Below are 24,480 nucleotides of genomic sequence, written 5' to 3'. Positions count from 1 at the left end.
TACCTTTAAGAAAGGAACAAAACCTATTTGTAGGCTTGCTTAGCCAAAGGAGATACCAAGGCAAGCCTACAATACGGCAAATTTCTTTGACTATCTATAGGTAGTGAATGTGATTGATTTTTGCATATGATGGAAAATCGAAATGTAACAATTCTGGTCCAGATCATCTAAAATGCAGTAAATACAGACCTGCGGCTCTTAGTCGAAACTAAAATTAATAAATATTCATATTTTGATTAGCCTTTTCTTATTATTTCCCATTTCAATTCAGCAGTCAGCTATAAAAAGCTATAGTCAATAATATTAAGTTGAAGGACCTAATGTTATTTCATGAAACTTTGTTTTGATATACTTCACAGACGAGATTGTTCTACAGGTTATTTTTGGTTTAAATTCATTGAGAAAATACTTTAATTCCGCTCCATTGATGCTGTTTTTTTAGGTACTTATTTATTTATATTTTGTATCACTAAATATTATTTTTGGAATCCGATAAGGTCAAATAATAAAGGTATCATATTTATGGTATAAATACAAAAAAATATTGATTATTTGACATTTAAATATTTACTGTGTTTAATTTAATATAGATTGCGTTATGTTAAATTTCAGATTGTGGTTTACAGCAAACCCGATGTAATTGCGATGTCATAATTAATGGAGTGCATATTAATTGGATGCTTTTAATTATGTAAGCAGCAAACTGTTAATAAGTGGAAAGCTTTAATTTGAAGCTACAGATTTACAAAAATTCATAAATCTTATGCACAACCCAACATAAGTTAATATTCAAGAATATCAAAAAGTAATTTCCTCTTTTGGTAATCCACATAATAATTCCAGTACATCAAGCACCACACGTGTGTCTTATAAGGTATATACCAAAACTACCCACATATGCAGCATGACCAGAAATAACAGAAATCAGAAATTTCCAACTCAATTTCCTTCAGACAAAACCATTTTGCTATTTAAATTCATGAATAAATAACTAAAAAATTTAAATTTTCTGTCTGTCCTGCCTTAAAACTATTTAAATTTTCCATTGCAATAAGGAAAAACTTTAAAAATAATTTTTTATGAAATAATCTAACAGATTTATTGTGTTATCCCAACAGTAAAATTATTACAACTGCTCACTTTATTTATGGAACTTTTTTTTGTTTCTAAACGATAAATAATACTGCATTGATAAAGTTTTTAATAAGAGAATTTTTTTAATTTAATAATAATAATTTCAAAAAGTTTTAAAAAATCATAAATTCGATGTGAAAAATCTTTAAAAAAGTTTATTGTGGTAGCTTTCATATATTTTGGAAATTAAAAAAGTTTTAACCATTAAATTAATATAATTTACTGTATTAATATGAAACAAATTATGTGGTTAATCATGGCGGCATATAGAATATGAGTTGGATTAATTTTTGTTCAAACATTGCAAAATTAAATTCTTGTTGAGGTTTAAAATTAAAATTTGAAAATTTTAGGGTACAGCTAGGGGGTGTAGCCAGGCAATTTTACTAGGGCGAATCGATCGTTTTATGTCATATTGAAAATTGTACAAAATTAATGCTTTTTCAATTCTCGGAGGGGAGCCTGTGCTCCTAATGACCTCTCCCCATTTGCTACGCACCTGGGTGTAGCCATACGTTTTTCAGGGGGGTTTGGAATTTTTTCGTATGGAACGGGGGGAGTTTTAGAATTTTTAAACCAAAAATTCTAGCAAATTGAAGAATTCTGAACTCAAAATGCCCCAATACTGGATTCACCCCTGATTCAGTGCTACAGCAATGAATCTTGTGTTCCATAACGGCTCACAAGTAATTTTGTAACAATCCCAAGTGAAACACACTGCGACTAGTCAACTACTTACATGTTTAGTTATGAATTCAACATTTCATGCCAAGTTCCACATGCATATGTCAAATTTATAAGTAGACATACATAAGGTCGAATAATTGCAGCCTGTTACATTCGAGAATATTTGCATGAAAAGTTTGAGTTGTCAACTCAATTCATTTAAAATTCATGTAAAGTTTGAGCTTTGATGTGGTATATTCCTAAAATTTATGTCATTTTTTCAATTACCCATGTTTTATCTTAGTCCCCCTATCCTTCCTATCTTCTTCATTAAGAAGATTTTAAATGAAAATTGGTATAAAATATTTTAATTAAATTATCTCAATTTAAATTAAAAGGATTAAAAAGAGGAAATTTTTTGAAAAGGATTTCTAAGAATCCATTAAATTATTTCAAATTCTGGATTATAAAAGGATGAAGAGCTATGTACATAAAGCATATTAAATGAACTATAAATTCCAATCAAATTTTACTAGCTCTAAATTTTTATAAAATTTAATCTCTAAAAGGGTAAAATTTTACCTTCGGTGAATCCATTTGCTTAAATGGACTTACTTAAATATTTCACAATAATCATCAAAATCAAAAAGAATTTAATTAAAAAATCCTCATTGACTGCCCTGCATAAATTAAGCATTAGACTAGTCCACAATGTGAGTTACAAGCATCATCAATTTTCACCATTGCTGGATGTAACAAATATTTTGATTAAGTAATACATTGGATCTAATTATCCATGAAAAATGTTCTAGTGAAACATTATCAACCTGCATATCAAGTTTAATGATACAGAACCCAACCTTACGTAATGCTTGTCTTTTTTTTATGCAAGCACACCTTGTTCGCTTACATATCATTTAATAAATGGCACAAAAAAGTGACGATGAAGACCGAAAAATTTTGACATGTACAAAAGTATATATTAAAATGTTCAATTTAATGGAAAAATATGTAAAGTATCAGTATCACTTACCTGAATTTAATATCAGGAAAAATAATATGATTAAACATGTCGGCATGTTGCTGAATTTTCTCAAAATATTCTGTAGCATATGTTTAAATCACACTTGTTTCTTGCCTTCTTATATGTATATGTACACCTTCCTTTATTATCGTATCAAAAACAGTTGGTGTAGCTGACGGAATGGAATTGTCTACACGATGGATAAATTGATGTCTGCGATGAATTTGTATGACTGATAAACCTTCACGTAGAAACTTTTTTTTCTTTTGCTCTCTCAATATTCTTTATGGCTTCACGTATTCGGCTGAAAATGTGATCATATAGAAGGATTTTAGCAGCAGCTTGTTGTACGATTATCGATATATTCATGTAACATGTTCATGACGAATTAATTTATTCCAGATGTGAACACATCTATTCACTTATTTATATTCCACACATATTTATATTTATCAAATACATTAAATCATCAACACATTATGGGATATGATTGATGTACTTTATGTATATTGAGAAACTTCATATTCTTCAACTGTCATAAATTGTTCAATGATTGAGTCTTTTTCGCATGTTTTTTTCTTCAATTTCACATAAATTTTATTTTCATTTATTTTTCAAGATGATTTAATTCCCCATGACACTTAATTAATTGGGTTAAAGCTCTTCTTCTAATGTAAATTAATATACAGTTCATTTCACTAAATTTCTCATTATGCTTTACACATGTTTATGGCAATTTTCTCTAATTCAGCTTAATGATATAGTTGAATGCCTTTTGAGGGAATAAACAAAAAATTTGAAGGTTAGAAAGTCATGTCAGGCTAGTTCTTACGCTTAATTCAATTTATGAATGTACAGCGCAGCGGCACACTATTGAGCAGAACTTGAAGTCGACTGCAATTTTATATAGAGTCGAGTCAACTTTTCCATACAAATTCCGAGTCGACTTTAACCTCTGCTACCGACTAGCACCGCAATTTCAAACATGTCGTACACTTCCATGTCGTCTACTGAAAAGCTTAAGAACCACTGATCTAATGACATCATTAAAAGCAAGAAATGTACTAATCAATTGACATGACAACATTAATTCTCATTAGAGACGAGCAATTATGCGTGCTTATGTGCTGTCATGAAAAAAAAATCTATGAATAACAAAATTAATTAGGAAATAAATCAACACGAGCGTATAAGTATGGCTTCAGGCGCTTGAGAAAATTTCTAATGATTCCTGGAATTTTTTTATGCAATTAGACATAGAATAGGAAATGAATTCTTATTTTTGGATTTTTTCATATTATTTCTAATTTTGTTCAATGATTATTGGAATTATTCGGATTGGCCAATAAACCCTCAGAAACATAAATTTACTTATTGGAGCATTTTCAAAGATAGGGAGGCTTGGGGATCACCCACCCCGCCCCCTTTTTTTGGATCAAAAATTAGAGTTCGACAATTAATACGGCAAATATGCGCATACATGCATACAATTGTTGAAACCTAAATAAATCTTAAATTTGCTAGAATTTTCCCTTAAACCCTTGAAAGTTCCACATGAAGTAACAAAGAAATAATTCAAAATTTTCTATTTGAAGTAGTTTCTAAAATTAGCTTTTTTGATTGCTTTTATAAGTAAGAATTCAAGTGTATTAAGTTGTCGAGATACTTCACGTAATTAAATTGAAGTAAATGCTGAGTACACCATCAAGTCACATATCATCAAGTGCTTCAGAAATAAATATTAATTAATATATTCTTGGAAAACTAAATCGACAAATTTAGTAAATTACAAAACTTAGTATTTAACAAGTCGGAAAAACGTTTCAATGTCGATTCAAAATAGATCTTTATCTTGATTTCTTTAGTACGTCAAAATTACAAACTTTAATGAATGCTTTCAAAAAGTTACTGTTAGTAACTAAATACATACAATTTATGACTTGCAATGAATGTGTGTATTAAACAAGGCGTTAAATGGTTTTGAAGCTATAATTTAAAATGTTCACTGTTTAAGGCACTGATGGATAACATTTTAGTTTTTCGCGGTATACCTTGGCATAACTGGCATACCTTGGCATATCAGGCATACCTTGGCGTATCAGGCATACCTTGGCATATCTTGGTATACCTCGGCATACTTTGGCATATTTTGGAAAACCTGGCATACTTAGGCATACCTAGCATACCTAGGCATACCTAGCATACCTAGGCATACCTGACATACCTAGGCTTATCTGGCATACCTTGGCATACCTTGGAGTACCTGACATACTTTGAAATACTTGGCATACCTAGGTGGTTAGCCTCGACTGAAATTGCACTTGATGAACGATTCATGGCATTTTCAAACATTTCTGGTGCACTAATATTTAAGGAGATCTACCTCATCTCATTGACATCACAAATTTGCACAAACTAAAAAACTTAACAAGCATCTAAAAATGTATCAAATTTAATTAAGCAATTTCGCGTAACTAGATCAAATATTTCATTGATGCTCAACTAAGCAAATTTATTTCATTACAGCTAAATATTGACTTAATAAACATAGACGGAAAAAGCATTTGCAATTTCCTCAATTTTATTCAAAATTGTTTATATTTTGCCAGCAAACATATCATCAATTTTGTTGTCGTCTCTCTCACTCAGCTCTATATTTTTTGTTTTATGTAAACAAATTTCATCATGCTCTATCCATAAGTGTAGGATGTGCAGGAAAAGTATGAAAATATAAAAACATTAAAGGTGAAAAATGAATTTTAAGTGGGATAAAATTTCATTTTAAAAATAGTTATGTCTAGTGACATAATACATCCTAGCTATTACGTAAAACTCCTGTTTTTTTTATTTCTCTGTCGTCTAGAATGTTAATTAAATTTTACGTCTACATTTCTTGCCATTTGGATGTCTGTGTATCCAATTAGCTAATGCTCTTTTATGTTATAGAGGAAAAAAAATGTTTTAAGAGTTTTGAGTTGAGTGGGGATTATGTCCGATCCGGCTGAACATAGAAATTTAGGATTTGTTTAATATAAATTAAAATTCTATCAGTTTAGAGCCATAAAATATCGAATTATAAGAATTGTCAGCTCAATTTACCAGAAATACCTCTCATAAGGCTTTGTCACTGTTATGCAAAGCATTTTGTACATTTGAATGTAATTCATTTTTTTGTATGACGCAGAGACTTCCAATTTTGTGATAAAATTTGACCCGGAAAGCACACGTCGCTGATATGGTTGAAGATCTTGTCCCACGCTTGCGAAGCCATTACTCTAGCCCAGATTCGATAAAATTCTCTGACCAAAGTCAAGCCGGCTTAAAACCATTTTGATGTTACTTCTACACCGTGTACTTTCCGGGTATTGCTGGATTCCAATTCCGGATTTATAAATTCAATTGAAATATTTCACAAAGGAATCCTTTGTTGATGTTTTATGAAATTCAATACGAAATTCTCAGAAAATCAACCTTTCTATTGAATATCAAATTGAAAAGTCCTGTTCCTGTATATGTTCGGAACTAAAAATATTCAATAATTTTCCCTCCACCATATTTCTATGCTTTAATTTTAGCATTTAATATTGACCCTTTTTCCTACCAAAAAAAAAAATCGATCCAATATCGATAAAAGCTGTGAAAATTGTACACAAAAGTCCATTGCCTGTTAACAGCATATGGTACTTGTAAAAGCCGATATTATTCAAGCAAGAGAACTTTTTTTTTTCATCATAGCATATTTTCCTATATATATCTAAAAATAAGAAATTATAGGCCATATGAAAAATCGATGACAACCAAACATTTTTCTTCATCTTTTTCATACTGAAACGTATATCCGATGGTATGAAGAGGCACACACATATACAATTTCAAGGGGGATAATTTTTATCAATTTTGTTAATTTGCTTTATTGTTGTTATAAATTGCTGAAGATTCTGACTAATTCTCAAATGTCTCATTGCAGCAAATTGTTACTTTATGTCTTTTTTGGGACGTCGCTTAAGAATTCAGAGCTGGATGTCGACTGAACAGGGGAAATAAATTCATAAGATTGCGGATTTGGCTTAAAATCTCAGAATATTCAAAGAATAAAAGGACATCATCAAGTTGACTGACTTCATATAAAATTCAATTCAACTTTTTATCTCAACTCAGAAATTACCTGATTAATCTTTTATTTCAAAAACTTTGAAGCAATCTTCATTAAAAAAAGGTTATCTCTCTTTTTATTATTAAAAAGACATCTTAACTTTCCATCAAGCTTCTATCCCCTGTCTATGTCAGTGTAGAAGTGAAAATAAATAGAAGAAATCAATTGCCTTTTCAACTTTCTGATCCTACAATTGAAACATTGAGACTGAAGTGAACGAAAACGAATTTTTTATGTTGAATTGGATGATAAATTGAGACAAGGGTTGGGCACTTTTTTGAGCTGATTTGGGGGGTTTTAATGAAATTGAATATAAATTCAAGTTTAGGTCTATTTTAAGGACTAATTATTTAGTGAATTTTTGGGAATCTTAGTATCTGTGGCTTTAGTCGATGATGTTGAATTTAAGTATGAATTTTGAAGTTTGCCTGTATTGTAGCACGAGATCTGGATCGATATTTATAGGAACATACGAATCAATGATGCATTATTGATATTTTACCTGACTCCACGAATGGTATCGAAAAAGGCAAGTAGAAACCAGCGATAGAGCCAACTTCAGACGACTCCTGTGGGAGGTCATGGATCACAACTGATCTGTATGACCAGAAAAGTAAGTAAGTAAAGTTAGCAAATCCACAATCTCAGACACGCACTTAAATCTTGTCAAATTCCCAAGAATTCCTATCCCCATTTTCCAAAATCCCAACTACTTACATGTCATTATCAATTGCCTTATCTAAGAAAAGTTATATGAAAAATAGATTTGTCACGTCTGACAAGAACAAAAAAAAGTCGTGATGAAAAATAAATGGAAATTTTTTATTTTTTCTTCTATCTCAACTTGAATTTCTTAAAGGATAAAGACATATGTGCAACCACGTTTTTATGACAATTGAAGAAAGTGTAATGAGCTTGCTTCATTGTCATGAATGTGAAAAAGAGTATAAGGAGAAAATATCAATTGAATGGTTTCACGTTATCAAATTTGATCCTTTTACTTTCTTATATCTTCTTCCGCTTTTCTCGCTTAAAGTTTTAACAACCTTGAAAGTTTCTTTTTTTTTGCTTTCATTCAAGCGAATCTAATCTGATGTTTCTTTTACTTCTCCTTCAACGTTACTGATGTTTTGATAAATAAATGACTTTTATTCTTTCAGGTTGTTTGCTTGAAGACTTTTCTTGAAATGTTCTTCATTTCTTCTATTGAAATTGTTTCTGTATTTTTATACTGCCTGCTGTGATTATTAAATGAGAGTAATTTGAAATTTTTTTCAATTTTGCTTGAGTATTTTCAGAATAAGTTGTTGAAATTATTGACATTTTGAATTGAGTCTAATTTAAAATGGTTAATTAGATAATAATTGATCCAAAATTTGGCATTAGACTGACGGGATCCTGCCATGATGCGTAATTTAAATTTTATCTGGCACCAAGACAGAGTTACAATGATCTGGGGCCGGTTTCTCATTATTTGTCATTCTGTAGCTATATAATCCTATCTTTACACTTGCCCCTACACTTATATTTGATGCTCACCTTAGGGTATATATATGGATAGTTGGTACACCTAATAGGGTACACCTAATACGGTACAACTAGCAGGGAACCAACTACCTTGAGTAGAGGTAGGTATGAGTGTATATCGAGAAATCGGCTGTTGTGCTTGGACTTTTGTCAATTAACCAATTTGTGCTATTTAGAATTTTTTGGATAATGATAAAGAAGAATAGAGTAAGTTAGAGTTTCATTACGCATCAAGCAAATATTATTGCAGAACGTAAATCCAAAAGTTATATCGGTGGCATATTTTGGAATGGACAGGGTTGTTTAAGTGTCAAAATTTCTCATTTTTGGACTAAATGCTTCAAGCAGCTTTGGTTTTTTGTGGAAAAAATCCCAAATTCTCCCTTAAAATTGTAAGAAATTTTCAAATACTTTCCGTCCGCAAATAATTTTTGACTACAACCCCTGACCCCTGACTTTCATATAATCCATACCAACCCACCTTGAACGATATTGTCTTTAAAGTAACACATTTATTCGAGTTTTATAAACCATTCATCCATCGACTGAAAACAATGATCCCTGTTATAAATATTGACATCTCATTTCAAAATCATTCAACAAATTTCCACAAAAAAAGATAACATTTCCATTGTATATCTGTTAATAAATTATTTATAAACTTTTCAGTTGTCATGTTACAGTCGTTCAAAGATAAATATTTTGCATTTTTTGATATCGATATAAAAAAAAATGTTCCTTTCAAAAATTGTGCGAAATTTGATAACAAGCAGGCAGAGCAGAAAGAGAGAGGAAATGGAACATCAGTTGTCAATAGCTAGCGGCATATTATTGCCTGTTTGAATAAGAATTCTTTTATTGTTTTTTTGTGAATGGGAGAAAAAAAAGAAAGTTTTAAAATAACAGACAGAAGTTTGTGTAAAAAAGTTTCTACAATGTGGCACATTATATGTAAATTTATCCGAGAAAATTTCTAACCATTGTTATTGAAAACAATAAAATATTAAATTGATTGTTTATTTTCTAGGAAAATTATATTACATAATTGTGGGTATTATATGAATGTTCAATATTTGGAAGGAAATTCTTCATAATAGAATGAGTAAAATTTGTAAACATTTTGCTTTCTAAGGCTGCTTTTAGACAAAATATATGCATTGTTTGAGGATACTCTTGTTGAATTTGATGAAATAATATCACGAATTAATATTTTGAGTGGGACAGATTCCACTATAAATTGCAGGTCTAGGCTTGAGTGTGGTGGCATATTCAAACTGAATATTGTTTTATTTTGATCCTATTCGTAAACTGCATCGTAGCACTTTAGCATCGACGCCATCCAGTCAAAAGCACTCTCGTGAAAATGCATCATTTGCATTACCGTCATTAGCCCTGAGACTGCTGGAAATTATAAATTGGAAGAATTTATCTTAAGACAGATTTAGATTTCGACGAAATTTGAATGCGGCAATGGGCCCCCGAGCGCCTTTACCAAGGATTAAGTAAGTAGCTCTGAGATATATATGTATAACACGAAGCTCTGAATCTTCAAGATCCAAAAAGATTTTTTTTTTCATTATCCTGAAAATTACACGATGTACAAAAGTTGAAAAATAGTGTCTTCAGGCCAATGTAATTTTGGATTTCAGCGGATTCATTAAAATCCGGTTCATGTCCACGCCGGCCTCTCTTCACGCGGAAGTCAACCTGGCCTAGTGATACTAATTTCCTCAACATTTTCACAATTTTTGCATTTCGAGAATATGTATTTGCAGAATTTAGTTATTAATAAAATTCTGATTACTTTCTCAAAAATATTTAATGAAAGAGACGTCAACCATAAGCTTTCATCAAAGTTTTGAATTAATGTTAAATTTGCATTAATTTCTAGAAATTGCTTTACACGTAGGTAGAGCTTTCAAACAAGGAAATTCATAAAATATATATTATTTTAATAATAAATGAATTTCTATTCAAATTCTATATTAGTTGAAGCTTCCTAAAAGCACATTGAATCTACTAGAAAACCGCTACGTCTCCATATTAACGGTGAAATGTGAAATTTCCCTGGTGCTAGCGTAACGGCTGATATGGACTATTTTTTACTTCAAAAAATACAGTTTTTAGAATTGTAAAATATGTGGCGTGTAAAGGAAATTACCTGAGTAGACAAAAATACAATAGAACTAAACATCAACTCTCCACTCACGCTACAACTGCATTATCAAGTCCAAAAATTATAGTTTGTTGATGTAGCATCTTAAATTTCATCAATTTTAATCCATAATGCAAATTTATGGATTTTATGCAATTTATCCATAATAAATTTCAACCCTCATAAATTTATCTCGACATCATTCAATGATTTATTCAGCAACTCTTGCACAAAAAAATGAGAGAGTACACTAATCTTCCAAATTGAAACTGATCTCATCTCAATATATCATGTGAAACTGTATAAAAAAAAGTACATCTAATTTTTCATATAAATTCAATGAAACTTTTACATTTCAACTTTTTCCATTAAAAAGGAGACAAAAAAAAATTGTGAATAGAAATAGAAACCTTTTTCCACACCCCAGTATCTATAACTTCATACATTATTAACACACTCATATAAGTTTACATTCACATCACATCTATTAACTCTACAATTTCATTTATTATTAAAAAAATGTTGAATGAAAAGAAAAAAAAAACTTTATTTAACTCAAATTGAACAGACAAAAACTTTATTTGATGAATTCCATTTTTTTCGTCACATTTACACGCCACAATGTGAGAAACAGAGGATTTATTAACTTACAGCCAAAAAAACGAGGCAAAAAAAGAGAAGCGACGATGAGAAGACACATAAAAAACTGTCATTAATCAATTTAATGAAAATCATTTCATTTGTAAATAATCCTGCGTCTTTTGTGGCCAATGATTTCATTTTGGGGATATCAACTTTTTTTTGTTCTTCGTGCGATGATTTTAACGAGTTTTTTTTAGCAGGAAAAATGAGGAAATGTTTTGTGTTGGTTGGGAATTAGATGGAAGCTTAAGAGGTTGATGACACCTAAGAGGTGAGAGGTTTTGGATTTCAGATGGAGTTGTGGACTAGATTCATTGGAAATGTTGAAATGGAGAATTTTTACAAGTTTTGTGATTTAGTCAGCAGTAGAAGCAGATGGAAAAGCTTTTGTAATAACATAGGCTCTAAATCGGAGCATGGTTCCAGTGAGTGAGTAAGTAAGTAAGTAACCAGGCACTTAGCATATCATAATTAGGGACCTTATGTTACTTATCCTTATACTACTGCGGAGATGACGATACCCCAAGGGGGTAAAAATACGTTGTACCTAGTTTATGACTTGCCAATATCCAGTTAATGTCTAGTTTTTAATTTATTTTTGTGAACTTAGGAACCGAGAGGGTCTGGAGCAATGACGCTGAATATTTTTTTGAAAAAGTCAAAAAATCGGATAATTTATTCAAAAATTTCATCAAGTTCAATGAAATTTCAGGTGAATTCTACCAAATATCATGAAATGTCAAAATTTAAATAATTTCACGGATTTTATGTAGGAGGAAATTATTAATTCTTGTTAATTACTGCTTGTAAAGTAAAGAAAATTAAATTTTCCCAAAAAAATTCCAAGAATTTTACAAAAAATTATTAAATTCCTCGTGTTATTGATTGAGGAACTTAAACGTATTTTTGACTCAGCATTCAGAATTTGATTAGCAAATTTAAACATATCAAGTTTAAAAAATTCCACTAAAATTAAAAAAAACTCTAAATAAATCGCGCTAAAATAATTCCATAAATCAGTAGACTTTTCTCAATTTTTTATTGTCGCTTCGCCGGTTTCGCACATATACACGCACATACGTAGAGATTTATATTGTGACAAGACAAATAAAAAAGAGCCAGTCGGAGTTAATGAACATCACTCGAGAATGAGGAACAGCAAAAAAAAAAAAAAAATTCACGACATACCACAAATCCAGCAGTACAAAAACAAAAATTTATCTTCCTTTTTGTGTTAATCTCTTTTATGTGATTTTGTCCACTTAAATGTACTTCTTTTTTTTAGAATATTAATTTAATTAGACATTTAGGGAGGTTGAGTTTGACACTTCACTTGATATTCATTTATCCCACTCAAATAATATTTTGATCCTTTTTTCTTCGGCCACACATTGTAGCCGGATATTTTAAATTTAAACCACTGAATTTCATTTTAAAATTTTAATCACACTCGAAACAGATTTACGTTCTGCTCGTCAGCAGAAGTCAAATTTAATTTTCATTTTTCATTTTTTTTGCTTTTGAATTTTTAATTTCAATTCCTTTTTTCAATAATTCACAATTCATTTTATTTTTCAGCACCAAAACTTTTTCAATTTCCTTTTTTCAAGCTTTTTCAATTTTTTCCACAATTTTTTTTATTCCTTCACATTTAAAATAATTTTTTTTTCATCAATCGACGATGACTGAAATGAATATATCCGCTCGATTCTAATGTTTCTCAACAACTAAATGAGATTCTCGAAAATGTGCATCACGATACTCCTTTCTTCCTTTTCACATGCTATCGAATTCATAATATTCACATGCGCAGTCGAAACTGTTGCGAATGTTACGAAAAATTCTTTTCGAAGTTTACAGCCCCGCTGAATGGATGGACCAAAAAGCAAAAAAAACAGACGGGTTTTATTTTTGTTGGATTCCTCTCGCATGATGAATAAAATTGTGATGGGAAAATAATAAGAATAATAAGAAAATATGTTTACAATGTAGTTGAAAAAAAATTCTTTCAATTTTATGCATTACTATGTAACATTTTATGCTAGATAGGTCAGTAATGCAGTTGTGAAAATGAATATGTTTCAGGTGAAGTAAGACAGATGTAAAAATTTTCGCATTTGTTTGGAAAATAATCAGACTGTTCTGGTTTATTTTAAATTTATAATTTTTTTGTTGAGGTTTTTGCGGGTGTAAAATACTGAAAAGTTCTTGGAAATATTCATGCTATTGTTGGAAATGCTTGAATTCAATTATATTTTTTGAGGGTATTTTTGAAGTTTTTTTTTATTATTTCTGTAATTGAAAATTTCTTAGGTAAAAGCTTAAACACCTGTAAATATTTTCTTTTGAAATATTCATCATATTTACATGTTGGTTAAATCCTCTGTCATAATGAACTATGCAATGATGTATAAGAAAAACTGAATAATTGTTTCATTGGATTTTTTTTTACATTTTAAAAAATTCGTTGGAATTTTGTGTTTTTTAAATGTTTCTGCAGAAAAAAATTTACCCTAACAAGCAAAGAGAATGCATTTATGGTACAGAAAGACCTCTACGGTAACTAAAAGCGGTCTCTTTGCCTGTTTGGAGCCGGTAAGCAGGTTTGGACAAATTAGACCAAAAGAGGTCAAGAATACGTTAAAACTAGTCAACTAGACATTAAATTGTCTTCAACTAGTTATGATGCATATTTGGGGTGTTGATCAACGACACAACGGCACAACGGGAAAAACCCGCGGGTTTTGGCGGAAATCTGTGGATATTAGCTGGATATTCCCGCGGGTTTCACGTTATGTCGGTGACTAACAATCATATTGTTGTCAGCTTGGGATAGCTGAAAATTTCAATTTTGGAGATCTAAAATGCATAAAAAGGAAATCTGCGATTCTTCGCCGAACCCTTTAAAACATTAAAATCGATTCCAATTCGACTGTTTTCTTTTAATTTATCAAGAAAAATCAGCAAAATTTCAGATAAACATTTTCAATTTATTTATTTCCTCCCTAATTATTTTTCGTTATCAAATTCTTAAGTAATTAGCAAAAAAAATTAAGGTCTGAGAAAAAAGTTCTTCTTTCGTGAAATTTTCTGGTTCAGTTGTTCATTATGAAATTTCAAAAAATATGTGTGAATTGAGTAATAAAATTAAACTCGTGCCATAATGACAGAGATTTTTCTTCTTCCTCATAAAGCAGAATTATGGCACGTGTAGTAAGGGAAATTTTCGATTCATAAATTAATTTATGTACAGTGAAGTAAAATTCCATTAATGGTAAATGTTTTTACAGACGAGTGAAGATTTTTGAAAAAGGTTTTAATCAGTAATGAGTAAGGGGCTTTAAAGGAAATAAATTATTGAAAATATTAAGCATTTTTCGAGATAAAATTGTTTTTTAACATTCAGTATATTTATGAAAATTTATTTAAATAAGTCTATTTTTCAGTAATATTTTCTACACATGCTAATAAATCCTTTAAGTGCCATTAAATAATCTTTTTTAAGACTTTTTTAGAAAAATTATGTCTCATGCAGGGTCTCATGTAAAAATAATTATCAGAGCTCGAAATTGACTCGGATTCTGTATGGAAAAATCGACTCAACTCGACCTTACTTCATATATAATTCAAATCGACTACGAGCTATGAAAATTATTTAATTGCAAGGTTTCAAAGACACTACTGGGACACTACGTGTGCTTTACTTATTGATGTTCTAATTCATAGTGCTTAGATGTTCTTAAGTTTCAAGTTGAACGAGTTTATTAAAGTTAATATAATTCAATTTTTGACTTTTGATTTTAAAATCAGTTTGATACTTGGATATCGCACTCTAAACAGTATGAGAATCTCTCAAAGATTTAATAATAAATTTGGTTCACAAACATTTCAATCTCAATCCAGAGTGTCTCCAACGTGATCTCAGATCTAAGCCGAATCCGTCACCAAATCAGAAAGAATGCCAGTTTGATGTCAAAACTGTGAATTTGTACAAGCTTTCAGATACAACCAGCAACAGAGTCAGATGGAAAGCATTTTGTAGCAACCTAGGCTTCAAGTCAGAGCATGGTTCCAGTAAGTAAGTTAGTAAGTCACCAAATCAGAGTTTCTTTTTGGATCAACTAACAAACTTGTGCTATCCGGAGTAATTTTGATAGAATTTTTGAACAAAACGTTAAATGTTTTAAATACTTTAAGAAGATTAAGACTTGCATAGTGAAACATTTCTTTTAATGCTCAAATTGAGCTTTTTTTAAAGTTTTTATAATTTTTAAAATTTATTTTCTGATAAGTTAAATAACAAAAAGTTATTTTTGAGAACTTAAGCTCTCTTTTCAGTCTTTTATTCTCAAAATTTCATGGATGAAAACTTAAATTGCCTTAAATTTTCCCAATAATCTGTAAATATATATTAAATAAGTTTCTGCATTTACCTTTCGTTAAGTAAAACTAACTTCTATGTCGGTTATGATTTACTTTTCAACCAACTTTAAAACATAAATTTCATCAGATTCATTCATTCATAAAAATTGAATTGCAAACTAAACTTCATTCACATACACATATACATGCCTTCATGCACAACCCATGATAAACTTTTTACTATTCCCATCCTTTATTAACCAAATTTTGTTTTATGTTCTCCTAAGTATAAACTTTTTAATTCAATAAAATACAACAGACAGTTTTATAAATTTACTAAATGAAATGTTATGCAAGCCAAAAATTAATAAATTCGTTTCACACTTCACTCATTAAACCATTCTATTCCTATACATTCATTCATATGTACATTAGAATTTTCATGAAAATCAATTTTAAAGTCAGAAAATGTGAAAATGGAGAAAAATTCTTTTTTTGGTTGCACAAAATACCACAAAAATATTCATCAGTGTGTATATGAAGTGAGTGTATATGAGCGCATTATATGAGGTAGGGTTGAATAGCAAGTAAGAAAATCTCAAAGAAGCTGGATTTGGAAAGGAATAGGCCGTTATGTGACATGACTTCACAAAATTTAAATTTCGAATTAACTGAGACTCTCGTTTTGATCTTCTGTTGGCGTCAATTTGTAACGTGATACTGTCAGGTCGGTATTGACAATATTCCAATGACAGGTGGAACGACCGTTTTTAAGGACCCGTAGTGGTATTTCTATACCATGAAAGCATGCTCTATGTCTATAATGGTCCCAATTTTATGGAATCTTGTAGCTTTGTTCCTATTTATCGCTTACTCATCGAATTCCTGACTCAATCTTGAACCTTACATTGTCCGGGGGCCAAATCATGGCTCAATCTAGTACATTAAGCAGTCGAAATATTAAAACTTCAAAAAAAGACAAAATTTGGATATTGCTGAATTATAAGCCATTAATTTTGGTGGTTTTTATCAAAATATATCCTTAATATGATGACCCTTTAGCCAAAACCGTAGTTTGACGTTGAATACATCTCATAACCAGACCCCGTATCCCCCAAACTGACGCTTCTTCTACTGACTCCTACTAACATGACAACTATTTCGTTTTCAATGTACAGCTAACTTCATCGGATGAATGGATGAAGTTCATCCAGGACAAAATGCCTTAATACATCCCCTAACTTCCTCAAAAACCCACAAAATAACACAATATAATATGAAGTGAACTGAATTGTAGCATAAATGTGAGTATATTTCGTGATGAATAGACCCAATTTTTCTTTAATACAAAAAGCAACGCGATGAGCAGCACATAAATTTATTTATATGTATATGCTTTGCATAAGTATGTATACCGTATGTACACATATTTTTTTAGCGCATTTTTGAAATTTTTTTCAAAAAGGTAGCTTATTCAAGCACTTTGTTCGGCTGGGTATCGAGATCTCGAAAACCAGACATCGTAGAGAGCTCTGGTTTGTTTTATTAGCTCTGTACTGTTGTTTTATTGCGGGCAAATGCATTTAAAAGTTTCAAATCATAGCATAAACACTATAATTAACAATTTTTCATTTTCATATACAACAACAAGAAAAACAACAACACGTTTTTTCATTGTTTTACAGTGTTTTTCAATGTTCTTTGATGTTTTTACAGTGTTAACAGAACAAAGTTTGAATTTATCGTAACCGTTATGTGTTTTAAATTTTGAAAATCCGTTAAATGACGGACTATTTCTGGATCCTACTGAATCTTGCTTTGTGGGTAGGGAAGTGACTTGGATCCTCCTGGATCTCGTTTTGTAGGTCTGGAAGAGACCTGGATCTTACTGGTTCTTGTTTTTTAGGTCAGGAAGTGACCTATTAATCAATTACTGATCGCTGGGACAAAAATGCGCTGAAGTCACTCGATAAGAACGAGTACTTTTGTAATTTTTTATTTTCACTCCGTATCCCTCTCATGGGAATGCTTTTTCCATGATTCTGTTATATTGTTATATTGTCATTGTTGTTGTTATTGCGCTTGATTGCTTCACCTATAAACAGTTTAATATTTAATGTCTTTTTTGTATTGCTGTGAATGCGAGAGAAGAAAAACGCGCATTTTCTCACTCTTTTTTGTTTTTTTTGGGGTATGTATTTATGGGAATGTGTACATATATGAGACAATCGAGGAGAGGAAATAGCAAAGGCTGATAAAAGTTGTTATCATTGCGTATCATGTTTGTGTAATTTAATTTAACGACTTTACGGTGAGGATGAAAAAAAGAAGAAGCAAAGGTTAGGAAGCTTCAAGGATTACAAGGGCTTTATGGGATTTTTTTAGAGAATTTAGCACATTTGATAGTCATCTGAGATTTGACGGATGTTATGAATCGTCGCACAGCCTCACTATCTTTGTTTCCATATTCGTATTTCCAACAATTTGACAATAATATTGACACCGCCAAATTTATTCGGTTTAATCTGAAAAGTATTTTATGTGAAATATTTACAAATTCATAAACAACAATCGCATCCAAATTCGTCAATGTTTGCATGCATACACAAATATGTTTAACTTAAAAATCATCACAAATGATTTTTTATTCCTTTATTTCAAAGATTTTAGATATATGTTTTGTTATTTATTCAGTACAATTTCATATAATATACATACAACATTTTTTTGGTTCTTCCGCATATCCCCCAAATGCCCCATAACTCTATAAAGCAAATACAATTCTCATGACATCGAAAAACAACATTTATTCACAATACTCAAATGCAAAATGTTGTTCCTGCTTTTTTATATAGATATATTCTCTTTAGTGTGTATGTTATTGATGTCCTACCTCCATACCTATGTTGAGCATAACATGTCGAACATGTATATATTTATGTATATGATGTGATATGGCTCCATAATAATGTACATTCCCTTTTATTTTTTGTGTGTATGTGTGCCTGAATGTCAGTATTGAAAATGCAAATTTTTAGCATATTTTTGGGGACATTAGGAAGGTATTGCATCCGCTGATTGACAATGGATCTTTTAGATAATGATTAAGGTAGTTGTTAAGAATTTACAGTTATTAAAATCCTTGAATTTCATCCGAAAATGCGTCATTAGTACCCAATATCCCCAAAAACATTCAATCAATTCTTATTGTTTTTCATACGGAAATGTTTGCTTGTAATGCTTGAATTATTCGATCGTAAATATTTTTTTTTTCATTTTTTAAAGCATTTCTCCACTGGAAATCGAGAATGAATAAAGGAAATAAATTTTCTTCTGTTTTTTTTTCTATTCTTATTTTCTTAGTAATTTTTGAATCTTCTAGGAATAAATTAAGAAGAAGACACAAAAGTTATGCAAAATCAGATCGTAAATTTCTGGATGTGATTGCAGCGCATTTCAACAGTAAAATGATAGTTTATTTGTGTGGAAGTGAAATTCAAATTGCAAATTAAAATGAAAATTTATCAATTTTTTTTTGTTCAATAGAACTCCAAAAATATCAAACATAAAATTCAACTCTCATATTTCCCGGAAAAGAATTCTTTTCGTACACAACAAAACAAAAAGAACAAAATCGATTAGTGATTTAGCAAAAAATATTATCATCCCATATGAACGCTTTTATAAGTAGACATAAGAAAATGAGAAGAAAAGTTTTTCATATTCACACGGATTCTTACTTGTAGAAAGCTTTCAATGAAGTTCAGCTATAGTTGTCAGTGCTTTAGAAGTCATGTGAATTGGGACCTTGTTACTGCGATACTGAAATAGTAATTATCATTGGCGTAAATGGATTAGTTAGCCAATTTTAGGAGTGTACAGTTCTGAAAAAAAAGTTAACCGGCTTCGTTGGGACCTGTTGTTTGGAGAACTGTGGATGATGGACATCGTTTGAATATGGATTGAACGTGTTACTTAAGTTCAATTTAATTGATGGCTAAATATTGTGAGAAATTCTTAAAAACTCATTCAGAGCAGTTGTCGATAGAGATAATCGCCTGAAACTGATTCCACCGCTGGCTCTAGTTTGCCAATTTTCAGTATATTATTTAGTATCGGTGATTAACAAGCGTGAGTCAGCTAAAAGAAACATCTAAAGGAGGCTATGGATCTCAATTGGTCGGTACGAACAACAAAGTATGACGATAAGTTCTTTAAAACGTCCAGCTCAAGATCCAGCTACACTAGACTTTTCATCTTACATAATAATTCCATCAAATTCATCCAACAATGTGCTCTGGCTAAGTTGCTACATTAATTCAATTGAAATTACTAAGAACAAGCGTCAGTCACATCGGTCCGTCAAAGGGAACAGACGTGTTTTTGATTCGCTCCGCAATTAATTCAAAATTCTCAAAAGCTCCAGATAACAACAACAGAGATTAAAGTTTCGAATCTCAGTTCAACTTGTTCAGACGTGTTTTGACTTGTTCGGCAAAATGGTAGAAACAACAACAAATCTCAACAACGAGGAAAGTAACCAAAAACTTTCGGAAAAACAACCTGAATCTCAACAACAAGATTCAGCACCCGTGACAACTCTCATCACCGAGGATATAAACAACGAAAAGCAACATGACATTGAGATGGAAAATCTCAAAACAAAACAGACAACAATGGATCAATTCGTCCAACCATTAAGGGCAGAAAAACGTCGCAGCCAACTTGAAATCTTCAGTGCGCCAGCCAAAAAGATATCTAGTGCTAGCAGAAAGAAAGATGACAACAAAAAACAATTTGACTTCTCAAATGCCAGGACGAATCTGTACGATGACAGATTGTTCAACTTCAGCGGAGATAACAGCAAAGCACCAGAACAACCAAAACAAAGTGAAATATCATCATCATCGAAAGACAACAACGTAACATCACAGCAGAAACCAAAACCACCACCGATCCATATAACTAGTGGTGGAGGACAGGAGATCAGAAGGTTGATGAACCAGATCAACAACCAACCCAGGAGTTTTATGATCAACGTCAAAAAGGATAAACTCAAAACAAAAGTTGTATCAACGGAGAGTTGGGACGACTACGACAGATTCATCAAACTCCTCAGAGAAAAACAACACCACTTTCACACCTATGCAAACCAGGAACCACAGATGAAATTCGTGCTCTACGGACTTCCAATGATGGAGATCGTAGACTTGGAAAAGGAGTTGAAAACGGAAAACATATCACCAGTTAAAATTGTCAAAATGACAATAAAACAAAGGAGACACGAAAACGACGACGACCAGAACTACCTTCTGTATTTTAATAAAGTACAGGAAGGTAACATTTTGGAAAACCTTCGAAAGGTTAACTGTGTCTACGGCTTCAAAGTAAAATGGGCTAAATACAACAACAGGCGTAACGGACCTTCTTTCTGTTCGAAATGTTTGCAGTTTGGTCATGGACAACGTGGTTGTAACAAACCACTAATCTGTTTCAGATGCTCTGAACAGCATGATTCAAAAACCTGTCCTTACATTTCGATTGAAACCAACAAGGTCCCAATCGAAAAACTAAAGTGTCACTTCTGCGGCGAGAAACATACAGCAATCTCACAAGAATGCAACATCAGGAAACAAATAATCGAGAAGTGGAAAGCTAAATCAATGAACGACAACAACCGAAATCAAAACAGACCATCAGGTGAACAACAAAGGAATTCACGAAATCCTGCTGGACAACAAAGGAATTCACGAAATCCTGCTGGACAACAAAGGAATGCTCCACCAACATCAAAAGCAGGTGAACGATCAGGCGGATCTGATCAACTTACATCACAAAGACCAGCTAGGAGTATCCCAGAACCGGTACCAACAACATCTAGAAAACCAGCTTCTGAAACCTTCGCACCAGTCACCATAAAAGCACAAAATAAGCATCCACAGCAGAAACCCTCAAGTCAGGGAAATCAAAACAAAAACCGAAGAAATAGGAGAAGGGGAAGGAATGGAAATAACAACAGGTCAAAGCCAAAGACCAATAACAATCATCAACAGAACTCAACGCAGGTTGTAGAAATTATGGACCTAGACTTCAATTCACTAACCTTGGAAACAAACAAGGTCGATCCTGAACCTTCATCCAGTGGTAATACAAAGGAACAAATTTCACCAGCCCAAGGCACAGTCGATGAAATGAGCACAGAGACAGATTTATCAAATTGCATGTTCTTCATCAACTCATTCATCGAAATCATCACCAAAAAACCAGAGTACCTAAAAGAGGAACAGGTACAACAAGCCATCGGCCAAGAAGTTGCCAAAATCTACATGAGTCAACATGGATTGTAGTCACCAAAGAATCAACGTAATTTACTGGAATGCTAACAGCCTTGCAGATAAGATGTTAGCATTTCTCGACTACCTCAGCATGCAAAACGTTGATGTTGCGTGCATATCGGAAACATTCCTAAAACCAAACTCCAAAGTAGACTCGCATCCTGACTACGTAATTCATCGATTTGATCGCATTGATAGACCAAAAGGTGGTGTTGCGATCATTGTCAAAAGAAATCTAAAACATCAGCTTCAACCAAGTTACAACACAAAGCTAATAGAATGCATCGGAATAAAAGTCTTCATCAACGAATCAATAAGCTGCCACATCCTCTCCGTCTATCTTCCAGGAGGAAGCAAAGGAAGGAAATAGACGATCATCTAAGAGATGACATCAACAAAATAACAAACATCAGAGGAAACTACTACATCTGCGGAGACTTCAATGCAAAACATCGAGAGTGGAATTGCAACGTAGCAAACAAAGCCGGGACAATACTACAGGATATGTCCGGGGAGTTCATGATCTACTACCCCGATTCACCAACGTATTATCCAGAAGATCCGACGAAATCTGTATCAACAATCGACCTGATGCTCTCAAATTCCAGTCTGAACACTACAGAACTAAAATGCACAGAGGCAATGAGTGACCATTGCGCTGTGTATTTTCAAATCAGGACATCCAAAATTGACAGAACAGACAACACAGTTTACAGATATGACTACAGAAATGCCAACTGGAAAAAATTCAAATCGTATATAACTCGTCGCATCGAAGACAGCACTCTGGAAAACCCATGCAACACAGTAGAGGAGATAGAACATCATATCAAAGTATTCTCAGAACTCATCATGGATTCCAGAAACAAAACTGTGAAGAAGAAAAAGATCAACTTTGAATCGACAAAGCTCACACCAGAAATCAAAGACTTAATCAGGACGAAAAGAAGTCTTCGACGAAGATGGCAACGTAGCAGAGATAATCAAATCAAAACTGAATTAAACATCCTACAGAAAGTCATCAAAGACAAAATTAAGGAACTCAAAAATACAAACTGGAATAAGCGGCTTTCAGAAATCCAACCATCAAACCAAACAGTCTGGAGGATTGCAAAGCATTGCAAGAAAGGTTCAAAATCGATGCCACCGTTGATTGATGCAGATAGAACATGCATCACCAATAAGGAAAAAGCCAGCGTTCTCAGTGACTATTTTCGTAAAGCACACGAAAATCCACTTGAGGACAACAACCCAGTACATACCCAGGAAGTAGACAACGCAGTGAAGGAAACATTGGAAGGAGAAAATAGTGACTGCACAGAACTTACAAATGTAGAGGAAATCTCATACATTGTAAGAAATCTGAAAAATCCTAAAGCACCAGGATTAGACGATGTCAACAACATACTCCTCAAAAATCTTCCACCAAAAGGCTTCGAATATTTGAAGTTCATCATCAACACGTGTCTCAAACTTAACTATTTTCCGAAAGTTTGGAAAAAAGCTAAAGTAATCCCGATCCCAAAACCTGGCAAACCAGCAAACGAAGTGAGCAGCTATAGGCCAATAAGCTTGCTTAGTTCCCTAAGCAAAATATTGGAGAGAGTATTGCTGAATAGAATAAACGAGCATCTGGAGGATAACAACATCATTCCGACTCAACAGTGTGGCTTTCGCACAGGACGATCAACATCTCACCAACTCATCAAAGTAATTAAAACAGCAAAGGAAAACATAAGCAGGAAGAAATCAACAGGAATGATCTTCCTAGATGTGGAGAAAGCATTTGACAGAGTCTGGCATAACGGACTCTTGTTTAAAATGATCAAATTAGGGTTTCCACTACCACTTATAAAAACTGTAAGATCTTTCCTAAGTGAAAGAACTTTCTCAGTTTTTATTAAAGGTCAGTTCTCAGAAACCAATGAAATCAAATTCGGAGTACCACAAGGAGCAGTGCTTTCACCAACTCTCTACAACATCTACACATATGATATTGTAAGAGAAACAACCAACAATATCGCACTCTTCGCAGATGATACTGCATTGTATCATTCTGCAGAAAACTCAGCCGATATTGTAACACATCTACAACACACTGGAAGAAAAGTACAACAATACATGAACAAATGGAAAATAAATCTCAACAAACAGAAGACTCAAGCCTTATTCATCACAAGTAGGTACTCCAGGCAACTTCCTAGAGACAACATCAAATTCCTCAACGAAAACATCAAATGGGAAACCGAAGCTAAATATCTGGGAATGATAATCGACAAGAGAGTGACATTAAAGCAGCATGTAGAATATGTGACCAACAGAGCTCACACTGCACTAAGACTACTTTATCCCCTCATCAGCAGGAACTCACATCTCGACGTTCGAAACAAACTTCTCATCTACAAGCTAGCCGTGAGACCCATCTTCACATACGGCTGTCCAGCATTTGAACGGATGGCAAAAACACATCTACAAAAACTAC

The 24,480-nt window shown here is 32.3% G+C and overlaps 1 protein-coding gene across 2 annotated transcripts in view; it reads right to left on the bottom strand.

The window, feature by feature from the left end:
- The window catches only part of LOC139085674 (zwei Ig domain protein zig-8-like), a 49,893-nt gene extending 46,833 nt beyond the window's left edge, over nucleotides 1–3,060 (bottom strand). For both annotated transcript variants that reach the window (XM_070633786.1, XM_070633787.1), the window contains exon 1: nucleotides 2,834–3,060. In XM_070633786.1, coding sequence (XP_070489887.1) covers nucleotides 2,834–2,912 — 79 coding nt within the window. In that variant the 5' untranslated portion in view covers nucleotides 2,913–3,060. The remainder of the gene's footprint in view (nucleotides 1–2,833) is intronic.
- Nucleotides 3,061–24,480: the final 21,420 nt, after the last annotated feature.

Source organism: Chironomus tepperi, unplaced genomic scaffold (genome assembly GCF_022539635.2).
Source record: "Chironomus tepperi strain 1889 unplaced genomic scaffold, CSIRO-AGI_Ctep_v1 contig_80, whole genome shotgun sequence".
Lineage (NCBI taxonomy): Eukaryota > Metazoa > Arthropoda > Insecta > Diptera > Chironomidae > Chironomus > Chironomus tepperi.
Note: the sequence above shows the minus strand (reverse complement) of the source record. Positions and strands in the feature narration are given on the sequence as shown.